The sequence below is a fragment of the Labrus bergylta genome, chromosome 8, assembly GCF_963930695.1.
Source record: "Labrus bergylta chromosome 8, fLabBer1.1, whole genome shotgun sequence".
NCBI lineage: Eukaryota > Metazoa > Chordata > Actinopteri > Labriformes > Labridae > Labrus > Labrus bergylta.
The window spans coordinates 11,085,452-11,111,985 of NC_089202.1; the positions used below are offsets into that span (position 1 = coordinate 11,085,452).

Here is a 26,534-nt window from a genome sequence, read left to right on the forward strand (position 1 = left end):
TGGCTGCTGAACAGATAACTACCACTTATGTCCGTGCACATGTTGGAGCCAGATTTGCAGGACATAACCTGTTGTTTGTTCCCAATGTTTCATCACAACTGCCTGAAGGTCTGGTCATTCAAGAAGGACTGGTAACGGTGAGTGAAGAAAGGTCAGTGTACATACCTGTCTCAATAGCTAACACCAGTTAGCTCAATGTCACCGTAACTCCTCGCACTATTCTGGGGCATATGAAGGAAATAAAAGCAGTGTATCCTATCACAGTGGAGTCCTCTGACAACCCAACAGAGACATCGAAACAAAAAACATCACAGCATCCCATTCAGCTAAACGAGGTGTCTAACAACCCACAACATAGTCACAAGCCGTCACAGTGGGATCCCCCCAGTCAAAGTAGACCATCTCAACAATGAACAACACCAAGAAGTGAAAGAGTACCTCCAAGATCTGCTGAATTGAGGGTGGATTACTGAGTCAAGGGCACCCTACTCCTCCTCAACAAAAAGTCTGTACCATATAGGCATCCCATTCCAAGTATCCAGGATATGCTAGACTCCCTATCTGGCAGCTCTTGGTTTTCCGTCCTTGATCAGGGAAAAGCGTATCACCAGGGGTTCCTGGACCCTGAAAGCCGCCCTCTGACAGCCTTCATCACACCCTGGGGCTTGTACCAGTGGAACCGCATCCCATTTGCTCTCAGCTCAGCTCCAGCAGAGTTCCAGAGAAGTATGGAGGACTGCCTGAGGGGCCTTCGTGATGTCACCTGTCAGCTTTATCTGGACGACAACCTTGTTCACGCCCCCTCATTTGACAACCATGTGGACCACATCAGAGATGTCTTGCAGAGATATCAGAAACATGGTGTCAAACTCAGTCCTCAAAAATGTGATGTCTTCAAGCGCAAAGTTCGTTTTCTGGGACGGATGGTTTCAGAGGAGGGATATTCAATGGATCCAGCTGAGATAGCTCCTGTCCAGGCACTCAGAGACAAGCCACCTTCAACAGTAGGGGAGCTGAGTAGAGTCCTTGGCTTCCTATCTTACTACAGAGCCTACATTCCAAACTTCTCTAAGGTGGCAAAACCGCTGTACCAGCTTCTGACCTTACCATCAGACGGAACTCCACCACCTGCATCAAGAGCAAAAGCAAATAAGGTTAGTGCAAAACAACAAACCAGGCCACCACCCAGCACACCTATTTCATGGACTCAGAGTCATCAAGAAGCTTTAAATAGACTGATTGACAACCTAACAGAGCCGCCTATTTTAGGCTATCCTGATTTTGCAGAACCATTCACACTCCACTGTGATGCTTCACAAGATGGTCTAGGAGCTGTGTTATACCAGAAAAAAAAAAGGCATGATGAAAGTGATCGCATATGGCTCACGAACACTAACACCCCCTGAGAAAAACTATTATATGCATTCAGGAAAGCTTGAATTTCTTGCTTTAAAGTGGGCTATCTGTGAACGCTTCAGAGACTATCTTTATTATGCCCCACATTTTGTTGTATACACAGACAATAACCCACTAACATATGTCCTCACAACAGCCAAACTGAATGCAACAGACCATAGATGGGTGGGTGAATTGGCTGACTTCAACTTTACAATCAGATACAGACCAGGAAAACGAAACGCGGATGCGGACGGTCTCTCCCGGTTACCCTTTGATATCAACCAGTACATGGCACAGTGCACAGCAGAACTAAAACAGGATGTCATCAGAGCTGCTGTAGAAAGTGCAGTACTACTAAGGGAGAGCTCCTTCTTTGAAAACACTGTTGCCAGCCAGAATGCTATCAGCTTAGTGCAGGACATCACACATCTCTCACAAGAGATTAGAACAAGTCAGGAAAAAGAACCTGTGATAGGTCGCTTCCTGGATTTTAAAGCCAACAACTATCTGCCAAAGGGCCGCACTCTGTAAGCAGAATCACCTGATGTCCGAATCCTGTTACGACAGTGGAACAAGTTGCATGAAAATGAGGATGGAGTTCTGTACAGGAGAGCTAATGGCAGGGATCAGCTCCTTCTTCCCAAAGAACACCATGAGGCTGTATTCAAAGAACTGCACAAAGAAATGGGACATTTGGGGGCAGAAAGGACTTTGGGTTTAATAAGAGACAGGTTCTACTGGCCCCGGATGCAAAGCACTGTGGAGCACTTTGTAACGCAAGTCTGTGAATGCCTGAAGAGGAAACGACCAAGCAAGGTAACAAGAGCTCCAATGACCTCAATCACCACTACTTACCCCTTTGAGCTTGTATCCATAGACTTTTTACATCTTGAGACCTGCAAGCATGGCTATGAGTATATTTTAGTGGTAGTGGACCACTTCACATGCTTTGCACAAGCATATGCAACAAAAAACAAGTCAGCAAAAACAGTGGTCGACAAAGTCTTCAATCACTTTGCCCTCAACTTTGGTTTTCCAGCAAGAATCCATCACAGGGGCGCGCTGGTGGCGCAATGGTTAGGGCGCACGTCCCACACCAGCATGAACAAAGAAACTCATTAAAGTTCATATTCAGAGCGTTTTACTGAAATCTATGATCAGTTTTAATAAAGATTAAAAGATTGTCAACTTTAGTGATGTTAGTTTGTCCTAATGATGATGACAGATGAGAAATCAGAGTCTGTGAGCATAAATGATTTAGTTTTGGTCCGAAAATATGTCTCATTATGTAAAATTCTATATTTTATAAGTATTCGTTATTTGTAAATGTTTTGTGAAAATACACTCAGTATAATATTGAGTTATCACTAAAATTAATGCTGTTATTTACCGTTGTTATTGATCCTCAGCCGTTGTTAAGCTGTGCGTTTCAGTTGCGCGACAACAATGACGTCACTGTCAGCGGCCGGTGAGTAGTGTCCGAAATGTTTTTTAATCTTGCTGAGTGAGTGCACTATATAGTCCACTGCATTAAACTCACTATATAGTGAATAGGGAGTAGGGAATGAGTGAGTGATTTCGGACACAGCCTCTGTCTGCCAGTCAAGACTGGCGTAATGTAATATTGCTTCTGGGGACAGCGCGAGGGGCGTGTCCCATAGTGACATTATTGTTAAACATTTTACTAGATTAAAGGACATAATATGACCAAAAATATCATTGTATCAGCGCTGCCTTGCTAACTGTAGCTAGGTTATGGAGTGACTCAGGGAATAGCGCGTGTCATGTATAGCAGGAATGTTTCAATTCATTTTAATTCTGTTTCCCCCTGCTGGTCATTTGAGATAATTTAATTGTTGCTCTTTATTTTTCACTGTATTTTCTGATTGGTCATTTTAAGTCATGTGACTCAGTTATGAGACTCTAGTTAGGAGGGGCTTCATTTTACTTTCCATGTGGTCGGCCTGCAGCACAAGCCAGCTTTTTCTTTCCTTCCTGCCTGTGTGCCTTAGAAAGCATCCTTTGTAAGTTAATTCGCAAGAACAGATCTTTATATTTATACATACAAACTATTTGATATATTTGATGCATTTTGTATAGTTTAAAGACAGATAATTTACAAACTGAAAATGCTAATGTTTAAGATAGCATCCTTTAATTTGCGCTTGTTTTATTTTGTATTTTTCAGTTTTACAATGAAAGAAGCTTCATGAATATGAGGACAACAGTAAAGCATTTGAATTTACTCCAGCCCCGCGTTTCTCTCGAAGTCTGTAAGCTATCTGTCAATTTGTGTACAGACACACACATTGAGGACACAATAGCGTGAGCATCTTAACCATTAAACAAAGCAATGATACATTGACAAATGTTACAGCCAGTGAAATCAAAATATGGGCATTTCGCTAATCGAATTGTAGCTTATTTTGAATAAAATAAAGTCTTTACATTCTTAACTTTAAACAAATTTCTAATTCCTTACCAGACCATAGTACTTTCAAGCACCATCTTGACGTCTGAGGTTCACTACGTCACCGTGAGGACTTATAGTAGAGGAACTTGGGCCCCTAAAAGTTGAGATACCCCTACCTGAGGTAGAACAAAGCACAACCATATTTTTTCATAACTTCAACATGTCTAGTTTATGAAACGGATGGTTGTATAAAAATATTTTACTGCAAAATAACTTTTTTTGGATGTTTTATGCATCAAATATAGGTCAAATTAGGGCTTCTCTGAAAGGGACAGCTCTAGCCTCATCACATGTATCTCTGGGAATCAGAATCTGAATGTCACCCAATTTGGACAGGATGTTCACAGATAATTATTAGTTACAATTAAGCAACGTTTTTATCAATACCATTTTCAATTTTTGAAATTTTCACACTTAAACACACATGCTGGTGACAGAGAAGAGGACGCTGTGCTTTTATGTCATGCAGTGAATATGTGAAGTTCTGATCGGAGTTCATTTAAAGTATAAATGTTTGTTATTTGACATTCCTGGTGTTCATCTTATTATCCATGGGTTTATATCTGGAGGAAGCATCTTTTGTTGTCACATGATTTCAGAGAAACGTTTATTAGATTCGAAGAAACAGAAAGTAAGAAAGAGAGGAGAGTTCACTTTGATAAGTTAATCAGTTATTGCTTTGATAAAACATTTACAACACAGGTCAGACAAACTGTCATCATCACTTTATAGCACTTTCTGAAGAGAAGCTGCGGCCATTGGTTCCAATCTGACCTCGACCTACTGACCCTCTCCTGCGCGTCGTCCTCCACCCTCTCCTCCCAACACTTCCTGTTTCTCTCCTGCTGTCCGATCTTATAAAGACAAAAAGGCCAAAAAATATAACTTCAAACAAACAAACAAAAGACGTGGTAAAGAGAAGAATTGTTGATAACCTCGGCTGTTTCAGCGCCACATATTGGTCAAAGGAATACAAACTTGTTCCCTCAGAAATCTCATCCACACATGTCCACGCTTCAGGCTCCAATAACTCCAAGTATGAAGAGAATACGATTGGGCGCATTAAAGCGTAAGGAGCAAGAGCAAAGGAAGAATCTTGTGGCCTCATGTGTCTCGCTCACAAACTTTTTCTCATTGACAACTCAACCCGGCAAGTCTCCTCCTGTTACTAACTCCAATAACGTAAACGCTACTAGCCAAGCAAATGTTAGCCGGGAGCACCCAGCTAACTCCTGTGCTGGAAATTTCTGTTAACAATGCAAAAGAAAGGATCATGATTCAATCAATGTCTTTGTTTAGTTTAATTCTTCTTGCAAGTAGAACGAACAAAGCTTCAGAGTGTCAATACAGTCTGAAGGAAAGCTCGAAGTAATCACAATATGCTTGGGGTTATATACACATGCATCACAGAAAAACCTTCATGCCTATATAAGGATTGCAGATAAGAGTGCAGTCAAATATCAAATACATTTTGTCATACGTTTCAACACGTCGCACAACAGTAATGTCAAGGAAACTTCAAGTCTGAGTATCTTTGATATTTAGCTATTTGTGAGAAACCTTCATCCTCGGGTAAAGACAAAACAAGAATATTACGTATTAACTTGTTGTAGCATTTCTCAAGCGAGCTGTAAGTAAAATGTGTCCTCAACAGTAAACAGAATTTTTCCATTACACTCCGTGAAGGAAAGTAACAGTGCCAATGACGATGGTGAGGTTGAGAATGAGATCAATGAAGACACAGCTGGTGATGGAAGTGGAAACTGTGATGATGATGATATTGATAATGTTGATGACGACGACGACGATGATGACGGTGATAGGCCTATGGAAAATGCTCCTGCGGTAAAACTTTGTGCCCAGGGGATGCTTAGTGTGACACAAAGGTTTTTAGTTGCAGTGTTAGGCTCTCAGGTTCACAGTTATTTGACTGCTGACTACACTCTTCTCTTCTGTCGCCCCCCGGTAATGGAACAAACTTCCAAACTCCATTCGACCTTGAAGAAACTCCATTCGACATTGAAGAAAAAGCTAAAGACCCAGCTCTTTCATGAACACCTACGACCTTTATGATGACGATGGTTTTGATATTATTGATGATGACAATGGTTTTGTTGATAACCATGATTTTAAGATGGTTTCTATACTGATTAGAGCTCCCAAGAACAGCTGTCAATGTTGTGCTTTGCCTCTGTGCAATGCCTGTCAGCATTAGTGTCCGATCAGACTTAAAGCTGTTCATTTGCACTTACTGACATTGTTTTCCTTCGCTCTAGATCCTCGCTTGTGTTTTACTTACTCTCTAATGTACGTTGCTTTGGATAAAAGTGTCTGCTAAATAAATTGTAGAATTGTAGAACATAAATGCAGCAAAATAAAGACAAGGCAACAAAAAGTAGAAAATACTCACAGCATAACCACATGCAGCCAATACAACAAAATGCAAAGAAAAGGCATTATCATCTACAGGCAATCCAGCCACAGACAATAGAACATGGCTAAATGTATATTTAAACAAAAAAGTTGTGTGATTGGTTATTTGTTGTCATTTGTCTTAGAATAGATTGTTGCATAACAAGAGGATTTTCTGGCACAAACTTCACCAACTGACAAGGTGCACGAAGAGTGAAAGGCTTAGAAGAGGTCAGAATGCTCCAGCAACAATTTAGACCGACGCCGCGTTTCGGCTCGTGGCCTTCATCAGGGTCATCAAGAAACAGATTAACGAACATCATTTAAATAGGGTGGGAACACAATTGAAGGAAAAAAAAAATCTAAAACGTAGGGACAACCAATCAGATGCCTCCACATATGTGTTTATCAGCCAATAGGGCACATGCAAGGTGGGCTGGTGTGTTTCTACTTTGGAAAGGACCTAAATCCACTCTTTTTTAATTTTTACAGTTTTTAAATGGCAATTTTGCAGGTCTTAAATTCACACTTAACTACAGCCTTGAAGAAATCAATTTCCTTGACACAAATGTAACTAAAAAAGATAATGTCCTCTCCTTGTCTCTGTACACCAAACCTACAGACCGTAACACACTTCTCCATGCGGCAGGTTTTCATCCAATTCCTCTTTAAAAAAGTCTACCAGTAAGCCAACTTGTTAGACTGAAAAGAATCTGTGCTGTCCCTGACCAATATGAAAATAGCAAAGCAGAGATGTTGACCAAATTTAGGGAAAGAAATTACCAAGAACATTGGCTTGTAAATGCAGAGAACAAGGTGGATTCAAAGAGCAGAGAGGCATATATGCCCACTAACAAATCTTTTAAATCCAAGCCACACCTTGTCTACTGCACTACATTTACACCTAAAACCAACAACATCAAAGATATCATTTTAAAACACTGGCACGTTCTTCAAAATGATCCACAATTACAAAGTGTTTTTAACGACCCACCTATGGTGACCTTTAAAAGAGGCAGAAATATAAGGGACAAAATAGTCTGGGCATTTGAACACTCTGAAAACCGTAATGATAAACTTCTGTTAAGTCCCCTCCAAGGTAATTTTAAATGTGGTACCTGCATTAACTGCCAATATACCAAAAACCTCAAATATTTTAATCACCCTACCAATGGAAAAACTATTAATATTAAGGATTTTATTACATGCAAGTCAAAAAATGTGGTGTATATGATTCAATGTCCTTGTGATAAGATATATGTAGGTGAAACTTCCCACTGTCTAAAAGAACGGATCACTGAACACAGGAGTGCTAAAACACCCCATCTCCTCTCTTTTTTTCCAAGGCATAGAAGCCATCAAAGTTAACCCAAGAGGTGGTAATATTAATTTTATCAGGAAAAAAAGAGAAGCATTTTTGATTTTTGATTTTAAAAGTTTATTTCCAGGTGGGATGAATGAAGATTTTTCAATCAATGAGTTCTTATAATGTTTTTATGGTTTTATGCTCTTCCAATATTTTGCATTATTTAGTATATACATTTTTAAACATATTGTAAGAGTCTTTTAATTTATTTTTAAATCCCTTGTTGTATTTGTTTTGTGTCAAAAGCCTCCTTAGTGTTCTTCACCTTTTCTTACTTGTGCAGGCTTTTAACCACCCCCCTTAACCATCCCCTTGATCCCTACCTGTTCACTAGTTGTGATGTCAGCCTTGTTAGACACGCCCTTCACCTCCATGTTACCTGGCCAACAAACCAGCCCACCTTGCATGTGCCCTATGTGCATGTGCTGATAAACACATATGTGGAGGCATCTGATTGGTTGTCCCTACGTTTTTGATTTTTTTTACCTTTCCTTCAATTGTGTACTCACCCTATTTAAATGATGTTTGTTAATCTGTTTCTTGATGACCCTGATGAAGGCCACAAGCCAAAACGCGTCAGTCTAAATTGTTAATAAAGTTGATCTTCTTCAAGTTGATCAGACGCTAAATGCTCATCAGACTAAAACCAGTAAGTGAACAATTAATTGTGATGCCTGCGTAAGTTTTTGCCTTGTGCAATCTATTCTATTGTATATATTTGGTTGTGTTTTCTACATTTGGCTGTGTACCATTTACAGTACAATATACAGTTTTGTAGTCTGTATTTGTTTGTGGTTTCTTTGATTTGGTTCTGTTGTCTTGATTGGGTTATGTTATCTTTGTTTGGTTGGTTGACTTTGTTGATGGTAATTTTCTGCAGCAATTGTGGTGGTAAAGAGGTAAAACTTTGTCCCCAGGGGATGCTTAGTGTGACACAGAGGTTTTTAGTTGCACAGTGTTAAGCTCTCAGGTTCACAGTCATTTTGTCTTAAGTGGAGATCATCCTTTGTAATTAGCATTTAAAATAAATGTCATTACATATAATGAGGTAAAATAAGTGTATAAAGAAGTTTCTTATAAACATGTTTGCATGATTATTTTCCTAATTCACCTCACACAGATTTACGCCATCATAAGAATTGTTTTGTATCCCAGCTCCATTGGTTGCCTGATAAATCATTCAACAAAAATAGCTATTGTAGCTTTTTTTTTTTACACTTTATCATACTTAGGGTATTATAAAAACTATCCCTTCATCCAGTGTATCCTCTGGAGTAACTAGGGCTCTTCTTAGAAGCAGGAGATATGGTGACTACACACCATCTTTATATGACTGAATTGCTTTAAAAAACTACAACAGGCTGTATGGATGATTTACAAATAGCACAACTGATGGCAAGACAATGCTTTAATTTTTTACAATGAAATAGGAACAATGTCATAGGTGACAATATAACTGAAGGCAGCGAGTTGACTCCAAGTGTCATCATATAAATGATATATGTAAGATAGAAAATATGAGACAAAATGTATTAGGAATAACTATACATTTTTTAATTATATATATATATATATATATATATATATATATATATATATATTATAGAATACAATTATATTGTGTCTTGTTGTTAAGTCTTAATCTATTGTTTGTGGCCACCTCCTCCCACATACACATCCACAGGGCCCCATTGTACCAAATTTTCAATTTCCGCCTAAACTACATGTTTGTTTAAGTGTGAAAATTTAAAAAAATTAAAATGGTATTGATAAAAACATTGCTTAATTGTAACTAATAACTATCTGTGATAGGCTAGAGCTGTCCCTTTTGGAGCAGCCCTAATTTGACATATTTTAGTTTTTTGGTAAGATGCATAAAACATCCAAAAAAAGTTATTTTGCAGTAAAATATTTTTATACAACCATCAGTTTCATAAACTAGACATGTTGAAGTTATGAAAAAATATGGTTGTGCTTTGTTCTACCTCAGGTAGGGGTATCTTGAAAACTAAAGCCTTTTTGGGGGTTAGTTCCTCTAGTATTATGGGTAATGTTGTTTGTTACATATTACATACACATTGCTGGAAATAAATGTTTTTTTTACCACCTATGGTTACTACTGGTGGAATACAATCCGCTCCAAGGGTAATGTTAAAACCAGGCTAATGCAAAAATACAATATTATCATTTAATATTACCTTGCTTGCTTTCATTTAAATATGTTTTTATGAAAAGAAGCTTGGGTAGAAGCAGTGTCTTAGTGGATCAGCCACCCCATCGATTACTGGGGTGCGTTACATGCCAAAATTTCACGGTGAAATAATAGGACACGTTGAATGGGGCACTACCAAGTATGGAAAAACACACAAACAAAAAACAAAAAAAATAAATACAGCACCGTCAAAAAGTTGTCTATTTCTAGAAGGGCAAAACAAATAGTCATGCACGTTGATCGTCTGGAAATGTTATGCCATTTATCAATTATTTTGAAAATATAGTTGGGAAATAGTCCATAGTCCAATGCAGGGTTGGGCAACTAGCAACCCGGGGGCCACATGCGGCCCCCATCAACCCTCAATGTGGCCCTCAGGTCAATTTTGACATATCAATTAATTGGAAACATGAAGAAAACATGACAAAATATGCCATGAAATAGTGAAAACCAGAAATAGGTCCATAATAATATTTGATCACTGGTATATGTTGAGTTAAATTTGAGACATTATTGACTGTAATCGTTTTTTGTATCCTACAATTTGGCCCCCTGGCAGTGAGAATTAAATGAATGTGGCCCTTGCTGTGACCAAAGTTGCCCATCCCTGGTCCAATGTGTTGACAGGATTTCTATGTCTCTGAAATAAAAGCAGTCCAGACAACCTGAAACCTGAGTAGGCCTGTATTCCTCCCAACAAGCCGACAGCCAAGTTACAAGGTAAACAAAATTCTGTTAATCTAGAATTTGTTATATTTGAATATTTGCACCAGATCTCTTTTAATGTTATTTTTGTCATTTTGTGTAAATGTACCTTTTAGAATAAACAAGGAATTTTAAAAGCCTGTACATATACTGTACATTTATAAATGATATCTTCAAAAGTTATCTATCCCCTAATATTTATATTCATTATGCTTACACAAGACACTCTGGACTTTCCTGGTTTTGCACTTCAGGTTATATGCTTGATAAGATTTTCGTCATCTTAGTATTTGAAATGTGTGTAATGAAAATGAAGATAAATCTGATTTTGTTTGTTTGTTTGTAGGAATTCTTTTTCTTATCTGCATTGGAAAAACAAAAAAAAGACATTTGTTTGTCCTTTGTAAGAGTAATGTAAAAAAATGTCACTTAAAACTGCTTGTGATGCAAAAAAAAAAAACCAAGCAGAAAAGATGATACTATTTCACTTTGAATCACTCCATCTTCTTTTTTAAAACAATCTCAGATGAAGACAGTCGTACTGCTGATGGTGATGTTTGCAACATGTTTTGCAACACCCCAAGGTATTTCAAACTTAATACACCAGATTGTGTTAACATTGTAACATTAAAAAGATAAGGATGCATTGCTTCTGTTTGTTTTTAATAACAAGATTTTATATCTTGTAGTCAGTTTTTTGCTCACTGTTCTCTTGTAAAAACTATGCTGATTTAGTTTCTCTTGTGCAGATCTATCAGGCAAAGTTCTCGTGTTCCCGAGAGAGACTAGCACAGATCACGTGAAACTTTTGACCTCAAAAACCAAGTTTGACTCTGTGACTGTCTGTTTCAGGTAACTAACTGGCAGTGCCATCAGATGACCTTTTTTATGATTGGAAATATTGCTTATCCCAGTTTCTAACAGCTGACACATCTGTTCAGATTCATCACCGATCTCTCCAGGAACTACGGTCTCTTCTCCTTGGCCACACCATCGTTCAGCAATGACTTTGTCCTCTTTAAGAGCAATTCAAAAGACGTCATCAGTATATATGCTCTGGACGGAGGCATGGACTTCCTGTCTCTGTCATTCCCGCCAAACACCTGGCACTCTATATGCTCCACCTGGCGCTCTGACAACGGCCTGGCTCAGCTGTGGGTGGACGGAAAGCAAACCATCAAGAGGTTCATCAAAACCGGGCCAATCACTGGAGCTCCCATCACCATCCTTGGGCAAGAGCAAGACTCCTACGGCGGAGGTTTTGATGCAAGTCAGTCTTTCCTTGGTATGATAACTAAACTCCATATGTGGGACTATGTACTGTCCAATGCTGAGATCAAACGCTATGTGGCGGATGCACAGTTCACCCCAGGAAATGTGTTCAATTGGAGATCCCTGGAGTTGGAAATATCAGGGGATATTTTTGTGGAAGAAGAAAGGGAAGTTATGTAACACAGTGTTACACAGTTATTGAATCACAAATCATTTGTTGCAGGTTGCACTATCAAGCACTTGATATGTTTTCTACAGATGATTACAATGTCTTCAGACCCTTGAGTATTCACTTCTGTGAAAATACACCATTACAAACAATGAACATAAAACACATAAAGAAGCCAAAACTACGATTTAGAAAATATGTTTAATCCTTTAAAATAAGACATGAAAACATCACCACCACATAACTGAAACATGGCAGGAGGGACAGGCAGCACATATTGCATGAGAAGGCATTTCCGTGACTCCTATGTACATATACACATTTTATACACCGTAAAAATATAGTAATTGGAGCATATAGGATAACCAGCAATGTTGGCTTGTAAGCCGTGTGAAACATTCATGTAGAAAAAAGCGTGGGAGATTAACAACCCAGAATCGTCATGGAGAAAATCTACTGTATCATATCACAATCTAAACATGAAATATAAAATGCGAAGTTGTCAAATAGTCCCCCTTCATGGGCAACTCGCGCTATAAAGTTTCAGACATCCTTCTGTCAGTATACAGATTGTGTACTATCAGCTATAGTAAATAATACGACTTGTATTATTTCAGTCTGCAGCAATCAACAATGTTAATAAATATCTTTCTAAGAGCTCAAAGGTTGCAGATTGTGGTTCATATTGCATTACTTCAAATACATTGTAGTGTCTACACGGAGTGTGTCGCCCTTTAAAGCACCGTAGGATGATGATGTTTTTCTTGTGCCATGGTGTAGTACAAAACAACTGCGACAGAACTGGTTTGCATCCAGCAATTACACAGCACCACCCATTCAAAGAAAATGATCGTAATCACACCAAAATCCAGGTGTTACAAATATAATCTTATAATCGAGAGCATGTTTCTCTGAATGTTTTCTTTGGTGGCTGTTTCACACTCAACCATCAAATGTGTTCAAATAGTCAGTATTTTACATTTCAGCATATACAAGAAATAATTAATATCAAGTTTATACCAAGTTGGTCAATAGTGGGTTCTAAGAGTTTCAATGTTTGTAGTAAATTTTACTTGAATTTCACAGGAATGTGGAGTTTTCATCTTGAAATGTCTCAGGCCACAGTGTAAACCAATTCTCTGATGATGATTCATTAATATTGACCGGGACTAGGTTGATGTCAGACAGCTTATCAGACATGAAATTATTAAAAGGGGGGAAAAAGAAACACAGGACATCCCAGTGTTATTACCATACACAACAATACATGTCAAAGCAGGCGTCCTGGAGTGTCTCATTTCATTGTCACTTGGATCCTGAACTTTTGCAGGAACTTTCTACTTTTCTCTTTGGTGCCACGACTGGCTTCGAATACAAAAAAGGCTCGGTCCTAAATCCTCAACTGTGCATGGATGAACATGAGTGGTTTTCATTCTTTTAAAATTCACAGCTCACATTTCCCCTTCTCCCTCTCTGCTGCACGGACCACATGCGCCTTACAAACATAAACGGCGGTACATTGCACAGTATGAGTTGATGTCTAAGACGTGTAGTTCTGCTACAGTATTTTAAAAAATTACTGTATCAAAATCTCAGACGTTAAATTAAAAAAAGAAGCTTTCTGACAGCCACCTCAGTAACTTGTTTAGTGCCTTTAACAATAAAGATTCACATGCAACAAAAGAAGGCATTTTTTATGAACAGAGGAATAAAAGCTGTTTAAGACTACATTGAAGACAAAGGAAAAATAGTTGTACACACTTGTCAAAAGCGTAACCTTCAGCTTGTGCACACTTGTACACACCAGCTATGTTGGTCCTGGAGTGGATGGTGGCAACTGTCATTTCTGTAGCCAGCAGAAATCCTTTATACGGGACAAAGAATAGTCTAGATTTTTTATGTCAGGGTAGCTGAGCTCTCAAACCACAGAGACTCAATCCATCATCCATACAAAGTCAAATTGTATGTCATACAAATGATCCTTAGTGTCATCTTTAAGTTACATGTATCTTACTCTGAAGTTCAAAAATGGCAGGTCGAGTGTGATAAATTAAGGATTTTTTTTTGTACTATTTATCAAAAGAAAAATAGATTATTTTACAAATAAATGTTTGTAAAAGCTCTGAAAATGAAATTATTACCAAGTTGAAAAAGATACACCTGATTGAATCTAATGGGCCTCTGATATTGGCTCATATGGATCACAAAGTTGAGTACTGTGTTAAATCTTATGGAAATAGCAATGTGACTTTGTGATATCAAAGAGTTTTTTGTACAAAACTTAATATAATACCGCATCATTATGGAACTTATGGTTTACACCTCTTGTGTTTGCATACAATCTGAAATGATTTGAAAAGTCTGACCCCTGGATGGTTGTTCCAGACATATAGATGGCAGTTTGTTGACTGCAGCTGTAGTGATAAGGCAGGTTTCTCTTTCAAACTAAAACACCGACCTTTTAAAAAAATACAATCAGTTATATGTAACGTGTTAGGGAAGGGACTGACATGTAAGGCACGGACAAATGTCAGAAGCTGAACATTATACATTAGCTGAACAGGCAGAATTCATACATGGCCAGCACTGCTCCTCTCCTTGTGTTCATTCATAGAGTTGAGCACATATGGTCACATCAGAGGGGGAGATTTTTCAGGGGTTGTACAAATGTGGTCTGTTGACTGCCATGTTAACAATAAGACACATTCTGTATATGAAAGACAACGTAATGTACATTCAGCGGTTGCCAGATCTAGCCCGAGCTCTGTAGCACCGCTGTGACCTCCAGCTGAATAACTTAGGACACACACATGAAATAAAAAGGACCATACAGGCGTTTCAACCCATCCTTCTGCTGTTTCAGACTAAATACTGTACATCCACAATCAGCCCCACAAAAAAAAAAAAAAGTATTCATGATTGCAGAGTTGACAGCAGCACGTGTTGATTTGAAAAACGAGCCCTGCTAACTCGGAGTACTCCTGGCCATGAGGAGTGCTGACTGGAAATGGATGTGTGGTCACAGAAACACTAGAGTGAACCCACTTAGGCTGTGCATGAACACTCTGGGAAATATTCACGTCTACTACTAAGACAGGCTTTTCCCTTCATGTGCTCGTGTGTGTGTTCCTGCTTTATCACTCCATACTGCGAAAAAAAAAGGATGACCGACATTCCATGGAGAATTTGACCGCCTTCACCATTCACTGGTGAATGAAGCTTTGTGTACAATACACTATTCATGTTTTTGTCTGTGATGTCATCGCAGCATCCTTCATGTTGTTCACATATGTCTTAAATGTTTTGATGCTAGAGCTACTAAAGAGCTGCCAATTCAGAGCTGCGAGCCCTTTTCAGGTCATGTATCAAAACAATTGGGCGTTAGGTCATTGGGGGGTAAATGTGTGCGCACAGTGACAGTGTTAACAGCCAGGGCCTACCACACACTGTTCTTCATTGTCAGAACCTCTACTGCAACTCGCTGCCTCGTCCAGACATCCCTGTATTTACTTTACGGGTGAGAGAACAACAGAGGTGCAGCGGAGGGTCCGTGTTGGATGGGCGTCCTTACCGTCCATCTCATCTACGTCCACATCTTTGCCTTGCCATGGCACTGCGTCTTTTTTTTTTTTTTACTATGAAAATGAAACAAGAGTCAGCTTTAAAATGGTTTCATGAATACACTGGGTGTTTTAAGGAGGTGTGCAAAATAAGAATTCTTACAAAACAGATGTTGGTCTCAGGGATGATGTCTGAGAGTGAAACTACGTCTTCATTTCCGGACAGGTTGCCTGAATTATCTGCGGCACCTTCGGCCCCAAAACTGAGGAGAAAAAAAAGTAAATAAGACAGGGTTACTGACACAAGCAAGATCAAATCAAAAATATATATTTACTTTATAACCTAATGAGGCTTTAGTTGTTATTGTCTTCTGTACCTGTGAGAAGAACCCTGGTCAAGGTCTGTGTTTGCTGATTTGTGCACTTCCACCCCAACAGACCTGCAGAGAAAAATAAGATTCAGTAAAGAAAATAAAAAGTATATAAAAAGTTGAGTGAGTAAAGTGAGATGGTTGATTTAAAGTCATGTTTATTGTTACCGTAGGGGAGGGGAGCCGGTGGCAACTCCTGCGCTGCCTAATGATGAGGTGGACAGGTTGGCCTCACAGTCAGCAGCATTTTCTACCAGCGGAGGGGTCCTAGGAACCAGATCTGGTCTGCCCGACGGCACCCCTAAAAGCCCACAAGAAAAAACCCCAAACAGAATCACTTCCTATTCAGCCCCCAGTGTTTCCAATCTCAGAGTGTCATTGTGGTTTAAGCTGTATTAATGTGTATGTTGTTATGACTCAGTTCTTACCGCTGTCTGTTTCGGAGTCTGTGCTTTTAAAGTGGCTGTGGTAGACTAGTCTGGAGTCCATGTATGACTGTCCTGTTGCGTGGGAGAGTGGAGTAGGACCTCCAAGGGTGGGGGCTCTCCTAAGACCCCCCTGACCTCCACCACGACTCTTCTTAGATGGTGATGGTTTGACTAAAGGTAACAACAGTGGAAAAGTTGAATAAAGATTGGGAGGACTTTTTTTTGCCTTTGGGAATTTTATTAACCATTGAAAAATACACTTGCTTGATTACTTACGTGGAATTTTCTTGAACACTGTGTTGCACATGAACTGCTGGAAACGGTCTGCATAGAAGCCAGGTCTGTGAACTGAAACTGTGTCCTGATAGAGGAAAGAACCAGGGCCGTTAAAAGCTGACACAATCTACATTCCTCATGACTATATCCACTTAAACCGTCTCACAGAAAATGTAGAATTATTTAATTTTAACATATTATGTTTCTTATTGATTGATTTTCTAGTTCCATTCATGCCAATAGTCAAGTTAAAGATAGAGTCAGGAACTTTTCATAAAAAATTAAATATAGACCAACACAAAAGTAATGCCGCTCAATCAACACTTATAGGCCTCCATACATGTGTGGTGGTGACTGTAGACCTTCTCTTCTGCCTGTAATTTGATGTTTTGTTTTGTTTGATGCACAATGTTTCTGTTTGGGGCGTTGGTGTGTGTCCCCCAGTCCATGACAGCACGCAGGTGAGTTTAGGACTGGATACAATTCAGGGATTGGACGTAGCAGCAAAGAAGAGAAAATATATGATCGTTATGAGGCAAAACGCCAAGCAGATAAAGCTTGTTCCGAATAGAGGATGAACTTCGAGTTGGCTTTAACCCCGCGGACATGGAGTTGGTCTGATTTCAAGTCGACAGACACCGGTGGTTGGCTTGTACTAACTTGCAGTGCAGTTACAGTACAAATACACACCACATCCTGCAGTGAGTCTGTGTTTCTGGTTACATGAGCTCCATGAGCCCAGGAGGAGGGGGCCAGTTTAAATGTTGTGTTTACAAGCTGCAACGATCAATGCTACTGACTCCACCATTAACTAGTGAAACATGCCCCTCTCAAAGGTGCTTGGGTCAAAGGTGATGTATTTAGACGAGTCAGAAACTCAAAGATATTTTGTTGACAAACATCGAAGACAAAGGATCCCCACCGTGGAAAACTACATTTACTTTTCCACTGTTTTGCTTGATATTAAATAATAATAAGAGAGCTTTAAGACATTTTGTCCATTATGTGTCTGCCTATTGTTTTATTAGATCACCGACTGATGGAAACCGTTTTACTCAGTTTCAGTGCTTTACAATACCTGCCCTGTTTATCTTTTTAGAATATCTTGACTGCAGGCTCTTACCCCGTCATGAACCAAGGCCTTCCAGGAGTGCTCCAACTTCTTAATAAACCTGAATAAATAATAAGACATAAAGAAATGTAAAAGGTTAACGTTAAAGAGGAAGGTCGCTCATGATTAAGAATGACTGTTTCTTTAAACTGAGACACAAACCTGTAGGACTGGAGAATGTCAATGATACCAATGTAGATAAGTAATCTTTCTCCTTTAGTATTACGAGATGGAATACCACCCATGCTGAAAGTACAGATAAAGAATGTTTCAAAAAATTACATGTTCATGTCGCAATTACACAAGAAAACTACAAATTCAGCTCCGCTCCTTGCTAGCCAAGTGTTAAGACTTACTGGTCTTCAGAATCCAAAGCCCCCTTCCCCCGAGCCTCCCCCTGAATGGACTCCATGGCTGTGCAGTAAAGGCTTTTCTGGGTTTGTGGTCTGCGCTGATCGGGGGTCACTGCTCCCTCTGAACCCCCGCTGTCCCCCGAATTGCCCACACCACGCTCTCGCTCCCGACTTGCCTGGTCCATGTTGTGGATGCCCATCAGCAAACTGTAATCCATGATCTTGAAGCTCTGCAGGAGCTGGATACAAACACAAGAAATGAGTTGATGTGACCCAATAGATGAAGATAATCAAGACCACAGAGAGATTCAGAGGCAGTATTAGAAAGGTTCTTTGTTTTTTTGCTTGATGTGATATTCAAGGAGAGCAACGACCAGAACCTTCACCCTCTGAAACCTGTAGATTTTACCCAACCTGTAACCGCCTAGTGGTGGTTTGATTAAAAGAAGTACAATCTAAATGTTTTTCTTTAGTTCATTTTATATATAGTTAAAACATGTTATATTGAATGTTTTAGTTATAAATTAGATTTGACCATACCATATAAACACAGTGTAGCAACAGGTATATGGTGGTAAAATATTTCACATCCTACACAAAAAAAGAATCAAAAAGATTATGATATTCATGATGACAACTCTTCCACTTACCACATTATTGCACAAGTAAGAACAGCCAAGCAGACAGCATCAATTAGCTTGCACAATGGTAGACGCCACACAATCAAAATAACAAATGGACATAGAGTGGTCATGCTTAATGTGAAACCAGAGAAGATAAAACATGGGAGTTGGTCAATTGATTCCTCATACCACTCTGGCGTAAACGTAGGTAGCCTGGAATAGTATAACTGAGAACAAAGCAATTAGAGAGAGGGATTAGTCTCTAACTGAAAGAGAGACTTGATGAATAAATGATGTGTTGTTTATGAGTTGTTTTGCTTCCATAACTGAACCAACACTACACTACTATCAAGGCGTGCTGTGTTTACTGAGATTGGTTAATGCAGTCAGTCTCGATCATCCTTTGAAAAGGGATCTTCCCTCAAAGTAAACAAAGTATCAGCTTGCAGTGTCATGCAAGCTTGAGTCATGTCTTTAAACCTGGACTTGTTGATGATCCTTCAGTGATGGAGCTCCATATTAAACAATTCAAAATCACTTTCTAGCAATCCTTAATAATCTAGTCGGGACATGAATAAAACATTACACATGCTTTAAAACAAACAAAACTAACAACTGATATCCCATAAAAGGTTTGGATTTACATTAGACTTGTCTAGCCCACATAATATAACACATCCAATACATTACTGGTGAAAATGAAACCTCATACTTGCTATCAATCTTTTATTTTGTGATAACTTAAAAGTGACATTAATAAAAAAAACTTTGGACATAAACTGGCTTTGATTTGTTGGGGAATATATTTGTGGGCTCATAATGAAAGTCTTGATGTTCAAAAAATCTGTGAATCTATTTGATTAGAAAAATTCTGAACAAAGTTTGTTTTCTGAAAGGCCACAATGATAACACATCCTGTTCAGGATGAGTCCAGTTTGGTTTAAAAACACAATACTTGAATAAAAATCTGTCAGTGGATGAAAACAATTATCTCTGGGACTCACCAGGCAGTCTCTCTGGATGGTCTTGCACAGGGCATTGTAGTTTTCTGCTTCCAGCAGCAGGCCGTCAGGCAGGTCCTGGATAAAGTCCAGGTCTTTGTGAATTGGAACCGCCTTTTCTCTCTCCTTAAGGGAAGCTCGTCTTTTATACGTGGAGCCCTTCAGGTCGTATTTGAGGTGCATGGGGATGATCCGAGGCAGGAGATTATTCATCACTACAATACGGATATTCTTGCCCCCTGCCTGAACGCAATAGAGTCCATAGAACTTGGGTAGCAGGGTGCGTTTGTTTTGGTTTATATTCTGGTGGAAAGGGAAGATAACAGATTAGAAATCTGAAAAAGAAAGTATGAGATCACCACACCATGTAAGCTTTTATCAGGCTCACCATAAAGTAACCAGGCAGAAGTTTTTGGAGGAACTCGGCCTCTTTGTGTTGAACAGTCTTGATGATGAACTCGTCATCGCTTGACACGTAGAAGAGGGATCCACTGGCCCCGGGGTTAGACAGCTCAATCAACGGCTCGTTACACAGAGAGTACTGGAAGAAAAGAGGAGTCTGCATTAGCACTTAGTTAAAAGTAGGGCTGGGCGATAAGCACCAAAAATCTTTCTATTTTTGCTGAAGGATGACACACGATAGATATATATCTATATACCGTAAAATCCGGTATAAAAGACGCACTTTTAATACTTATTTTTTCGTCTTAGAAGTTGGCTGCGTCTTATACACCGGTGCAACCAATATACCAGTATAAAATACTGAAACATGCGCCGCCATTACAGCAGGTGAAGCAGCCCCTATCACTGCGACCTGACATGATTAAAAACACATCCCCATTCATTGTGTATTGAAAGCCGAGTGCATGCTGTGCTGGGAAAGACAACAGACCCAGACCAGGCTGGCTGTGCGACTTTTTTCACATCTTTTCTCCCTTACGAGGGTCATAATCATGCATTTACAGAAAACAGTGGTATATTGTTCTGTAAATAAACCTTGTGGAGCACTCTTTTGATTGAAAGAGTCCTATATTAAAGTTAAAGAGTGACCAGCGGAGTCGGGCAGCGCGACTCGCAAGCTAGGAGTCTGTGTCTCACAACTCTACCTGCAGGCTGAGAGCTCAACTATCGTACTGTAGCTAGTAGGAGTGCAAACTCCCGAAAATGAAAACAGACGGAACTAAAAGAATGACACAGCTGTACAGAAACTGCACGTTGTAGACATCACTTAACACAATATAAATCGTCACGCAGGAAAACAGTTTAAACTTTTTTTTCTCTTTAAGAGACCTTCAAAACAGGGTGCGTCTTTTATACCGGATTTTACGGTAGACATACATACACATATATATAAAAATATACTGCATATATGTTTGTTTTTTTTCCTGCAAATAATTATCAATGAAGTCAGTTCTAATCTACATGGCCGATGTCACTGAGGCCCTTTTATCAAATAGCCAGCTGCACAATGTCAACATGACAAAAAAACATAAATAACCATTGGTGAAACAAAGAATAATATTGAATTAAAATGCTCCTGAAATAACTTTTCCTGAATAACAAAATACACACAGCTGTGTATTTTGTTATTCAGGTGATTTTTCTGTTTTGCTCAGAGAGGGAGAGAGGCGGAGCAGGGTGAAGAGGTACAGACAGTGAGAGGAGAAAAAGCTGAACTGGCGGCTCTGCTAGTGGAACTTATAACTTTATTTAACGCAATATAAACTATATCGATACAAACAATACCGTCTGACCCTACATCTCTTTGGAAAATATATTGAAAAATCTTAAACACTTGATTTATTGCCCAGCCCTAATTGAAAGAAGCATGTTTGAAACAAAACATTGTGTTTTTTTTAAATGCTCTTGCAATCAGCTGCTCACAGTTAAGAAGAATCAGGCACCAGGCTATTTCTTCCATGACAATAAGATTGCCAAAACTGTAAAGCTTCAAAATTTAGATGGAGTATAAAATTCCTGGACTAAAGCCCTCAACAGAAGAAACACTACAACATTAGGCTTAGACCGTAACAAGAGCCATTCCTTGTCAATGACAGTTTCTTGACAGTAGAGTGTGTGTGGAGTAAATACTGACCAGGTAGTCGTCTGGACGGATGCCAAAGAGTTCTCTGAAGTAACGGAAGGCAATAGGAGCATAAGTCTTGAAGCGGAAGTCACTGTAGTGATGGGCCGGGGTCAGGTTACTGCCCTCGCTGAAAAATGAGGGAACGACAGAAGAGACAGAAAGAGGATTAAACACCAGATAATAAACAACAACAACAACAAACACCCCACAAATACAACACATTTTGTTCAAATAAGACTTGTGTTACTCACCTTGGGAAGAAGATGCTTTCCACCACCACAAAGTCCTGCATTAGAACATCCCTTTCTGCCTTCTGGCTTAAGCTGCCGACTGTGTGAGCGATGCCCAGCATGATGGCACCTTTTAGGGCAGATGACGTGGTCTAGAGAGGTCAGAGAAGCAAAGATAGTAATTAATGGAACATTTCATTCCTGTGACTTCCTCTGTTTCAGTCACTATTTTTAGGTGTCTAGTGAGAGGAATTCCCAAACTAATTTTAGAATTTAAACACCAAACACCTTTTCACCTCCCAGTTCAGTGCTGTGTGAGTAAAAAAAAAAAAAAAAGCAACAACAACACTGGGGTCCCTGACCACCCAGCACAGCTCCCAACCCCAAAACATGAAGCTAACCTTTTTATAGGTGGTCTCTCCTGTGGTGGTCTCAACGCCCCGGTGTCCGATGGTCTTCTTCATACTCTGCGTGGTGCCTGAGGATCCAGGCATCTGAGGAGAGGGGCCGAGAGAAAGAAATGTGTTTATGCTTGTGAATACAGGAGACAAATAGCTGGCTGTATTTCAGCTTGCAGCTCCATTGGGATAAACATCTTCACATGACAGCCGTATCAAGTCATATCAAACCAGCTGACAAGTTGCTAACCTCTCAGTAAGGGTCAACCTATGAAGCATAGGAAGGGAGTGAGAGCAATATCAGTTTATTTGTCCTTGTGTGACAAATACCTAAAAGTGTTACCTTTGTTTAGTACATAACTGCAAGGACTTCATAGTTTTACATTATTTTGTTTTTACTTACAGCCCCAGCCTATTTGATAACTCAATTCCCTCTACTTACAACAAGTATTCTATTTGTTTTTCCATCTGATTTTTACTCTGTGGCCTTACAACCATAAACTCTGAACCTTTTCGTCTTCCCTCCCCAGGCCTAACACAATCAACATTTACATTATTTGAATAAGTGCGACACATGGAGGTGTTTCATCTACTTAGTGATACAATAACTGATGTCCTCACCTCTTGAGGGGCCATTTTTCGAATTCCACTGGTCCCTAAAAAGACAAAAGGGAGTTAAAATGGTTTCAAAACGCAACAAGAAAGAAACATATCTCTGAGAAGTTTGAAGAGAACAAAACAAGGTCTCAAGGAATTGCTGGCTCCCTTGTTTGGACTCAACTCCATGACACCTTTGTTGGCAGTCAAGAGTGAATTGGCTGCTTGAAATCATTTTACAGACTTGGAGTTGGCAACCTTAAACATGGAAGAATGTGTTAGAATCTCTCTGCTGGTTAATTAGAAGGACTATTTGGAGTACTGGTTGATGACGATGAGGTTGATGTGGATGTGCAGCAGGCCTAAATGTGGACACAGTTACTGAGTGTCCCCAATACACCAGCTTACTGTGAACTGGAACTACTTCTCCCCTGAGCAGGCTGCTCCAGATTCATCAGGTCCCTGCGGATGGTTTTGCACTCCACACCGCCTCCTTTCAAAAACACAGCCTACTTTGTGTTTCACTTTAACTTTGCTTCTATTTTTCATTTAGTCCTATATGCCTACATAAGAGCCCATTGTGCCATTCAGAAAACTCAGCTGATCAGCATAAGAGCCGTGTGTGGTGAAGTAACACATTTTAAAGGTTTGAGTCATAAGCATGCCAAGACCTCTGAAAGTATAATGAAATTAAATTGTAATATATGACCCGGACACATGAGTCTGTGCTCCTGGGTTAGCATGATAACAGCAGCTGCACACAGTCGTTTTGTAAAAGGGCACACAGTGATGATAAAATAAAACTCAACCTGGTATTCTGTCTCCTTACATAAACTTGCTGTTTAAACCTACTATCTCACCCACTGTGCAAGAACCTCTAGCCTGTAACCAATGGCAACATGTATCCAATGCTGCAGTGCCTCAGGTCAATATACACAAAAGGATCCTGGGTAGATTGTTCACCTGTAGTAATGATCCTGTGTGTGAGAAATATGCTATGACCAACAGATTCAATCCAGACAGCGAGTGCACACTTCAACCCGAGAAAGAAGGGAGTGCTATTAATAAAGGCAGAACCACTGAATGCCATGCATCTTCTCAGGACACGCACAGCAATCATCCAGGAAACAATGAGCAACATTCTGCCCACATCCCCCTTCTTATGTAAAGCCACACAGTATATCATCACTACTCATGCAGTTTCTGCTCACGCACACGGAAACACTCACGCACACCCATGCGAGTACCTCGCTGTAATGCTCTTCTCCAGAACCGAGTCCTAATATCTGTGGAGCAGGACATGATCAGCCTAACCAGCCTCACTTCCTATATGAGCAACACCGAACATCATTAAAAAAATGTCGAGCGTATTAGGTAAAATAAAAGGTGTTGCATCTACAGCTCAAATGCAATAAGAATATCAGTCAGCAATGATTTTTTTACAAACAAATAATCATTTTAGTCGTATTTAAGCTTAAAATAGTGCAAAAGTCCTTGTTTGCTTCTTTTCTTTTTAAAAGTGAAAGTGCAAGAGGGGTTCAGACAAATTGTGGGATATAACAAGAAGAAAAGGATGTCCTGGGCTCTGGGGGGGGGAAAAAATCAGGCATTGTTTACCTAATTTACACTGTATGGACAAAATGTCAATCATAATTGTCAGATTAATGGCTAATACAAATAAGTGTTAACTGCAGTCTTCATTTCAATCAACACAGTGTATTGTATTTTTTTTTTCTGTGAAGACAGTCTTGGCAGCAGGATGGGGATAAGAAATACTCAACCCTAGCCAATTACTTAACAATGACTTGAGCTTGTCAGTGACAGGCCATACAACAATGGGCAAACCATCTGTTCCTCTCTGTATACTAAACAACTCCCTGCCAACCTTGTTATGTTCATGTAGCCTGCGGCCTGCACAAGACAATAATATGGGACATGCACTCTACTAACATAATTTTCTGCCCATGAATCCTCCATAAATACACCGGTTCTTTCCCTGAGAAGGAAACAAGGCCAATAAGGCCAAGTACGGATACCACATTATGTTACTGTCACTCCAGTCTCTGTGAGTAAGAGAGAGTGTGTGTTTGACAGAAGGCTGTATTTGTACAGTGGAGGGCTCTCGGCCATGTGGGAGCGACAAGAGTGCTTTGAAGCCACTATTTTTATTCACTGATTCAGAATGGGTGGCTGCAATGGGAAGAGCAACTCCTCTACGCACAGAGACGCACAACTAACAGGATTAGCAAAATGCAGCATGGCCATCATCTGTCCAATCCTCAGAAAATAAGAAACCTCTTGGAAGCACTTGTACTGCCCACAACGCTGAAAACAGAAACAAAGCAAAGCACAGATCTGAAACTGGAGAGATTGTCCCACTATCCATCACTGGGATATGTACTCCACTTCATGAACCACAGAGAAATAACAAGCCTGTGTCGTGAAGGATGTAGAAAGTCAATCACAGGAAAGTTATTTAAGATACTTAATGTAAAGTGGATAAACTTAACCACAGACAGAAATAAGACATAAGGAGAGGTGGGGTGTAACGCTGTAGTTTCACATTGATAGAATTAAAAATGTTAAACGACAGCCACTTAACGATCCCCCTCAATCCTCGAGTAATCCAGATATTTGTTGAACCTCTTATTGATCAGGCTGATCAGCATAGAAACAAGGGAAACAACCGAGCGGCTACATAACAACACAATTAAGCCAAGGCGGTGCCAAGAACTATTTAATTAAACTATTTATCCGAATATGTAGTTCTTTATGAACACTAGCGGCTCCCTGATTAATCATTCGTTTGATTAACCAGATAAACTAAGATTTACATAGCTTTATCAACCATGCAGTAAACAAGCTAACCATTGCTTGTTTCATTTGTTGGGTTGAATGCCTCGATGCTAACTAGCCAACTGGCTAACATGGACTTGGTAAAGCCTGAGTCGACGAACTAAAACATTTTCACCGCATCAAAAGTCAAGAAATGTATGTTTGAGCATTCAGTTAGAGTCAGCAAGGGGATAATAGTTAGTAAAGAGATACCTGTCGGGGCTGTAGATCCCGAGTCTGCTGTTCCAGCAGTCGCCATTATGGTTCGGCTTGTTCACATCACAAGCAGCGCAGAGCCCACAATTTAATTCTGACCGTCATGTCGTAGAAGCGCCACAGCGCCCCCAGCGGACTGAAGTGGAACAGCTCCAGTCAGGGTGCCGTCGAACCATCCATTTCCATTCAGTTTGTGAAATTAACAGATATTTTCTTTAAATCCACTTTTCTCATCAGGGCGAACAAATATAAATAATAATATAAATCATATCATTATTATTATTATTATTATTATTATTATTAATAATAATAATAATTAATATTAATAATAAATAAATATTAATAATAAATCATATTAATAAAAAAACGCCGTTGTCTATCAACACGATATCATCTTTCATCCCAGAGGAGCAATTTCTTTACAGTACAGCCAGTAACACAC

General features: G+C 39.5%; 2 protein-coding genes across 3 annotated transcripts; one reads left to right on the plus strand and one right to left on the minus strand.

The window, feature by feature from the left end:
• Positions 1 to 10,173: 10,173 nt before the first annotated feature.
• On the plus strand, positions 10,174 to 12,092 carry LOC109990005 (serum amyloid P-component-like). The gene is made up of 4 exons (XM_020641944.3): positions 10,174 to 10,581; positions 11,093 to 11,150; positions 11,316 to 11,418; positions 11,508 to 12,092. Exons 2-4 carry the CDS (start codon positions 11,093 to 11,095, stop codon positions 12,016 to 12,018), a joined length of 672 nt encoding a protein of 223 aa, XP_020497600.2. The 5' UTR covers positions 10,174 to 10,581; the 3' UTR covers positions 12,019 to 12,092.
• A 97-nt stretch (positions 12,093 to 12,189) lies between these two features.
• Positions 12,190 to 26,208, minus strand: LOC109990023 (phosphatidylinositol 4-phosphate 5-kinase type-1 alpha). 2 transcript variants are annotated; one of them, XM_020641968.3, is made up of 16 exons: positions 26,090 to 26,208; positions 23,066 to 23,100; positions 22,448 to 22,540; positions 22,068 to 22,198; positions 21,826 to 21,943; positions 20,119 to 20,271; positions 19,734 to 20,033; positions 18,110 to 18,345; positions 17,916 to 17,999; positions 17,766 to 17,814; positions 16,643 to 16,727; positions 16,367 to 16,537; positions 16,107 to 16,239; positions 15,945 to 16,007; positions 15,731 to 15,830; positions 12,190 to 15,642 (listed from the first exon to the last, which is right to left on the minus strand). In XM_020641968.3, exons 1-16 carry the CDS (start codon positions 26,133 to 26,135, stop codon positions 15,640 to 15,642), a joined length of 1,800 nt encoding a protein of 599 aa, XP_020497624.1. In that variant the 5' UTR covers positions 26,136 to 26,208; the 3' UTR covers positions 12,190 to 15,639. The 2 variants fall into 2 exon arrangements, with proteins under 2 accessions (XP_020497624.1, XP_065814125.1); XM_065958053.1 differs by lacking the exon at positions 12,190 to 15,642 and having other exon boundaries at positions 15,653 to 15,830.
• Positions 26,209 to 26,534: the final 326 nt, after the last annotated feature.

Coding starts and splice junctions, on each gene's coding strand:
- LOC109990005 (XM_020641944.3), top strand. CDS start 11,093: ATGAAGACAGTCGTACTGCTGATGGTGATGTTTGCAACATGTTTTGCA. Junction 11,151..11,315: donor ATGTTTTGCAACACCCCAAG/GTATTTCAAACT, acceptor TCTCTTGTGCAG/ATCTATCAGGCAAAGTTCTC. Junction 11,419..11,507: donor TCTGTGACTGTCTGTTTCAG/GTAACTAACTGG, acceptor ACATCTGTTCAG/ATTCATCACCGATCTCTCCA.
- LOC109990023 (XM_065958053.1), bottom strand. CDS start 26,135: ATGGCGACTGCTGGAACAGCAGACTCGGGATCTACAGCCCCGACAG. Junction 20,034..20,118: donor TTCTGCCTGGTTACTTTATG/GTGAGCCTGATA, acceptor CCTTTCCACCAG/AATATAAACCAAAACAAACG. Junction 16,240..16,366: donor AGACTCCGAAACAGACAGCG/GTAAGAACTGAG, acceptor GTGGGCTTTTAG/GGGTGCCGTCGGGCAGACCA.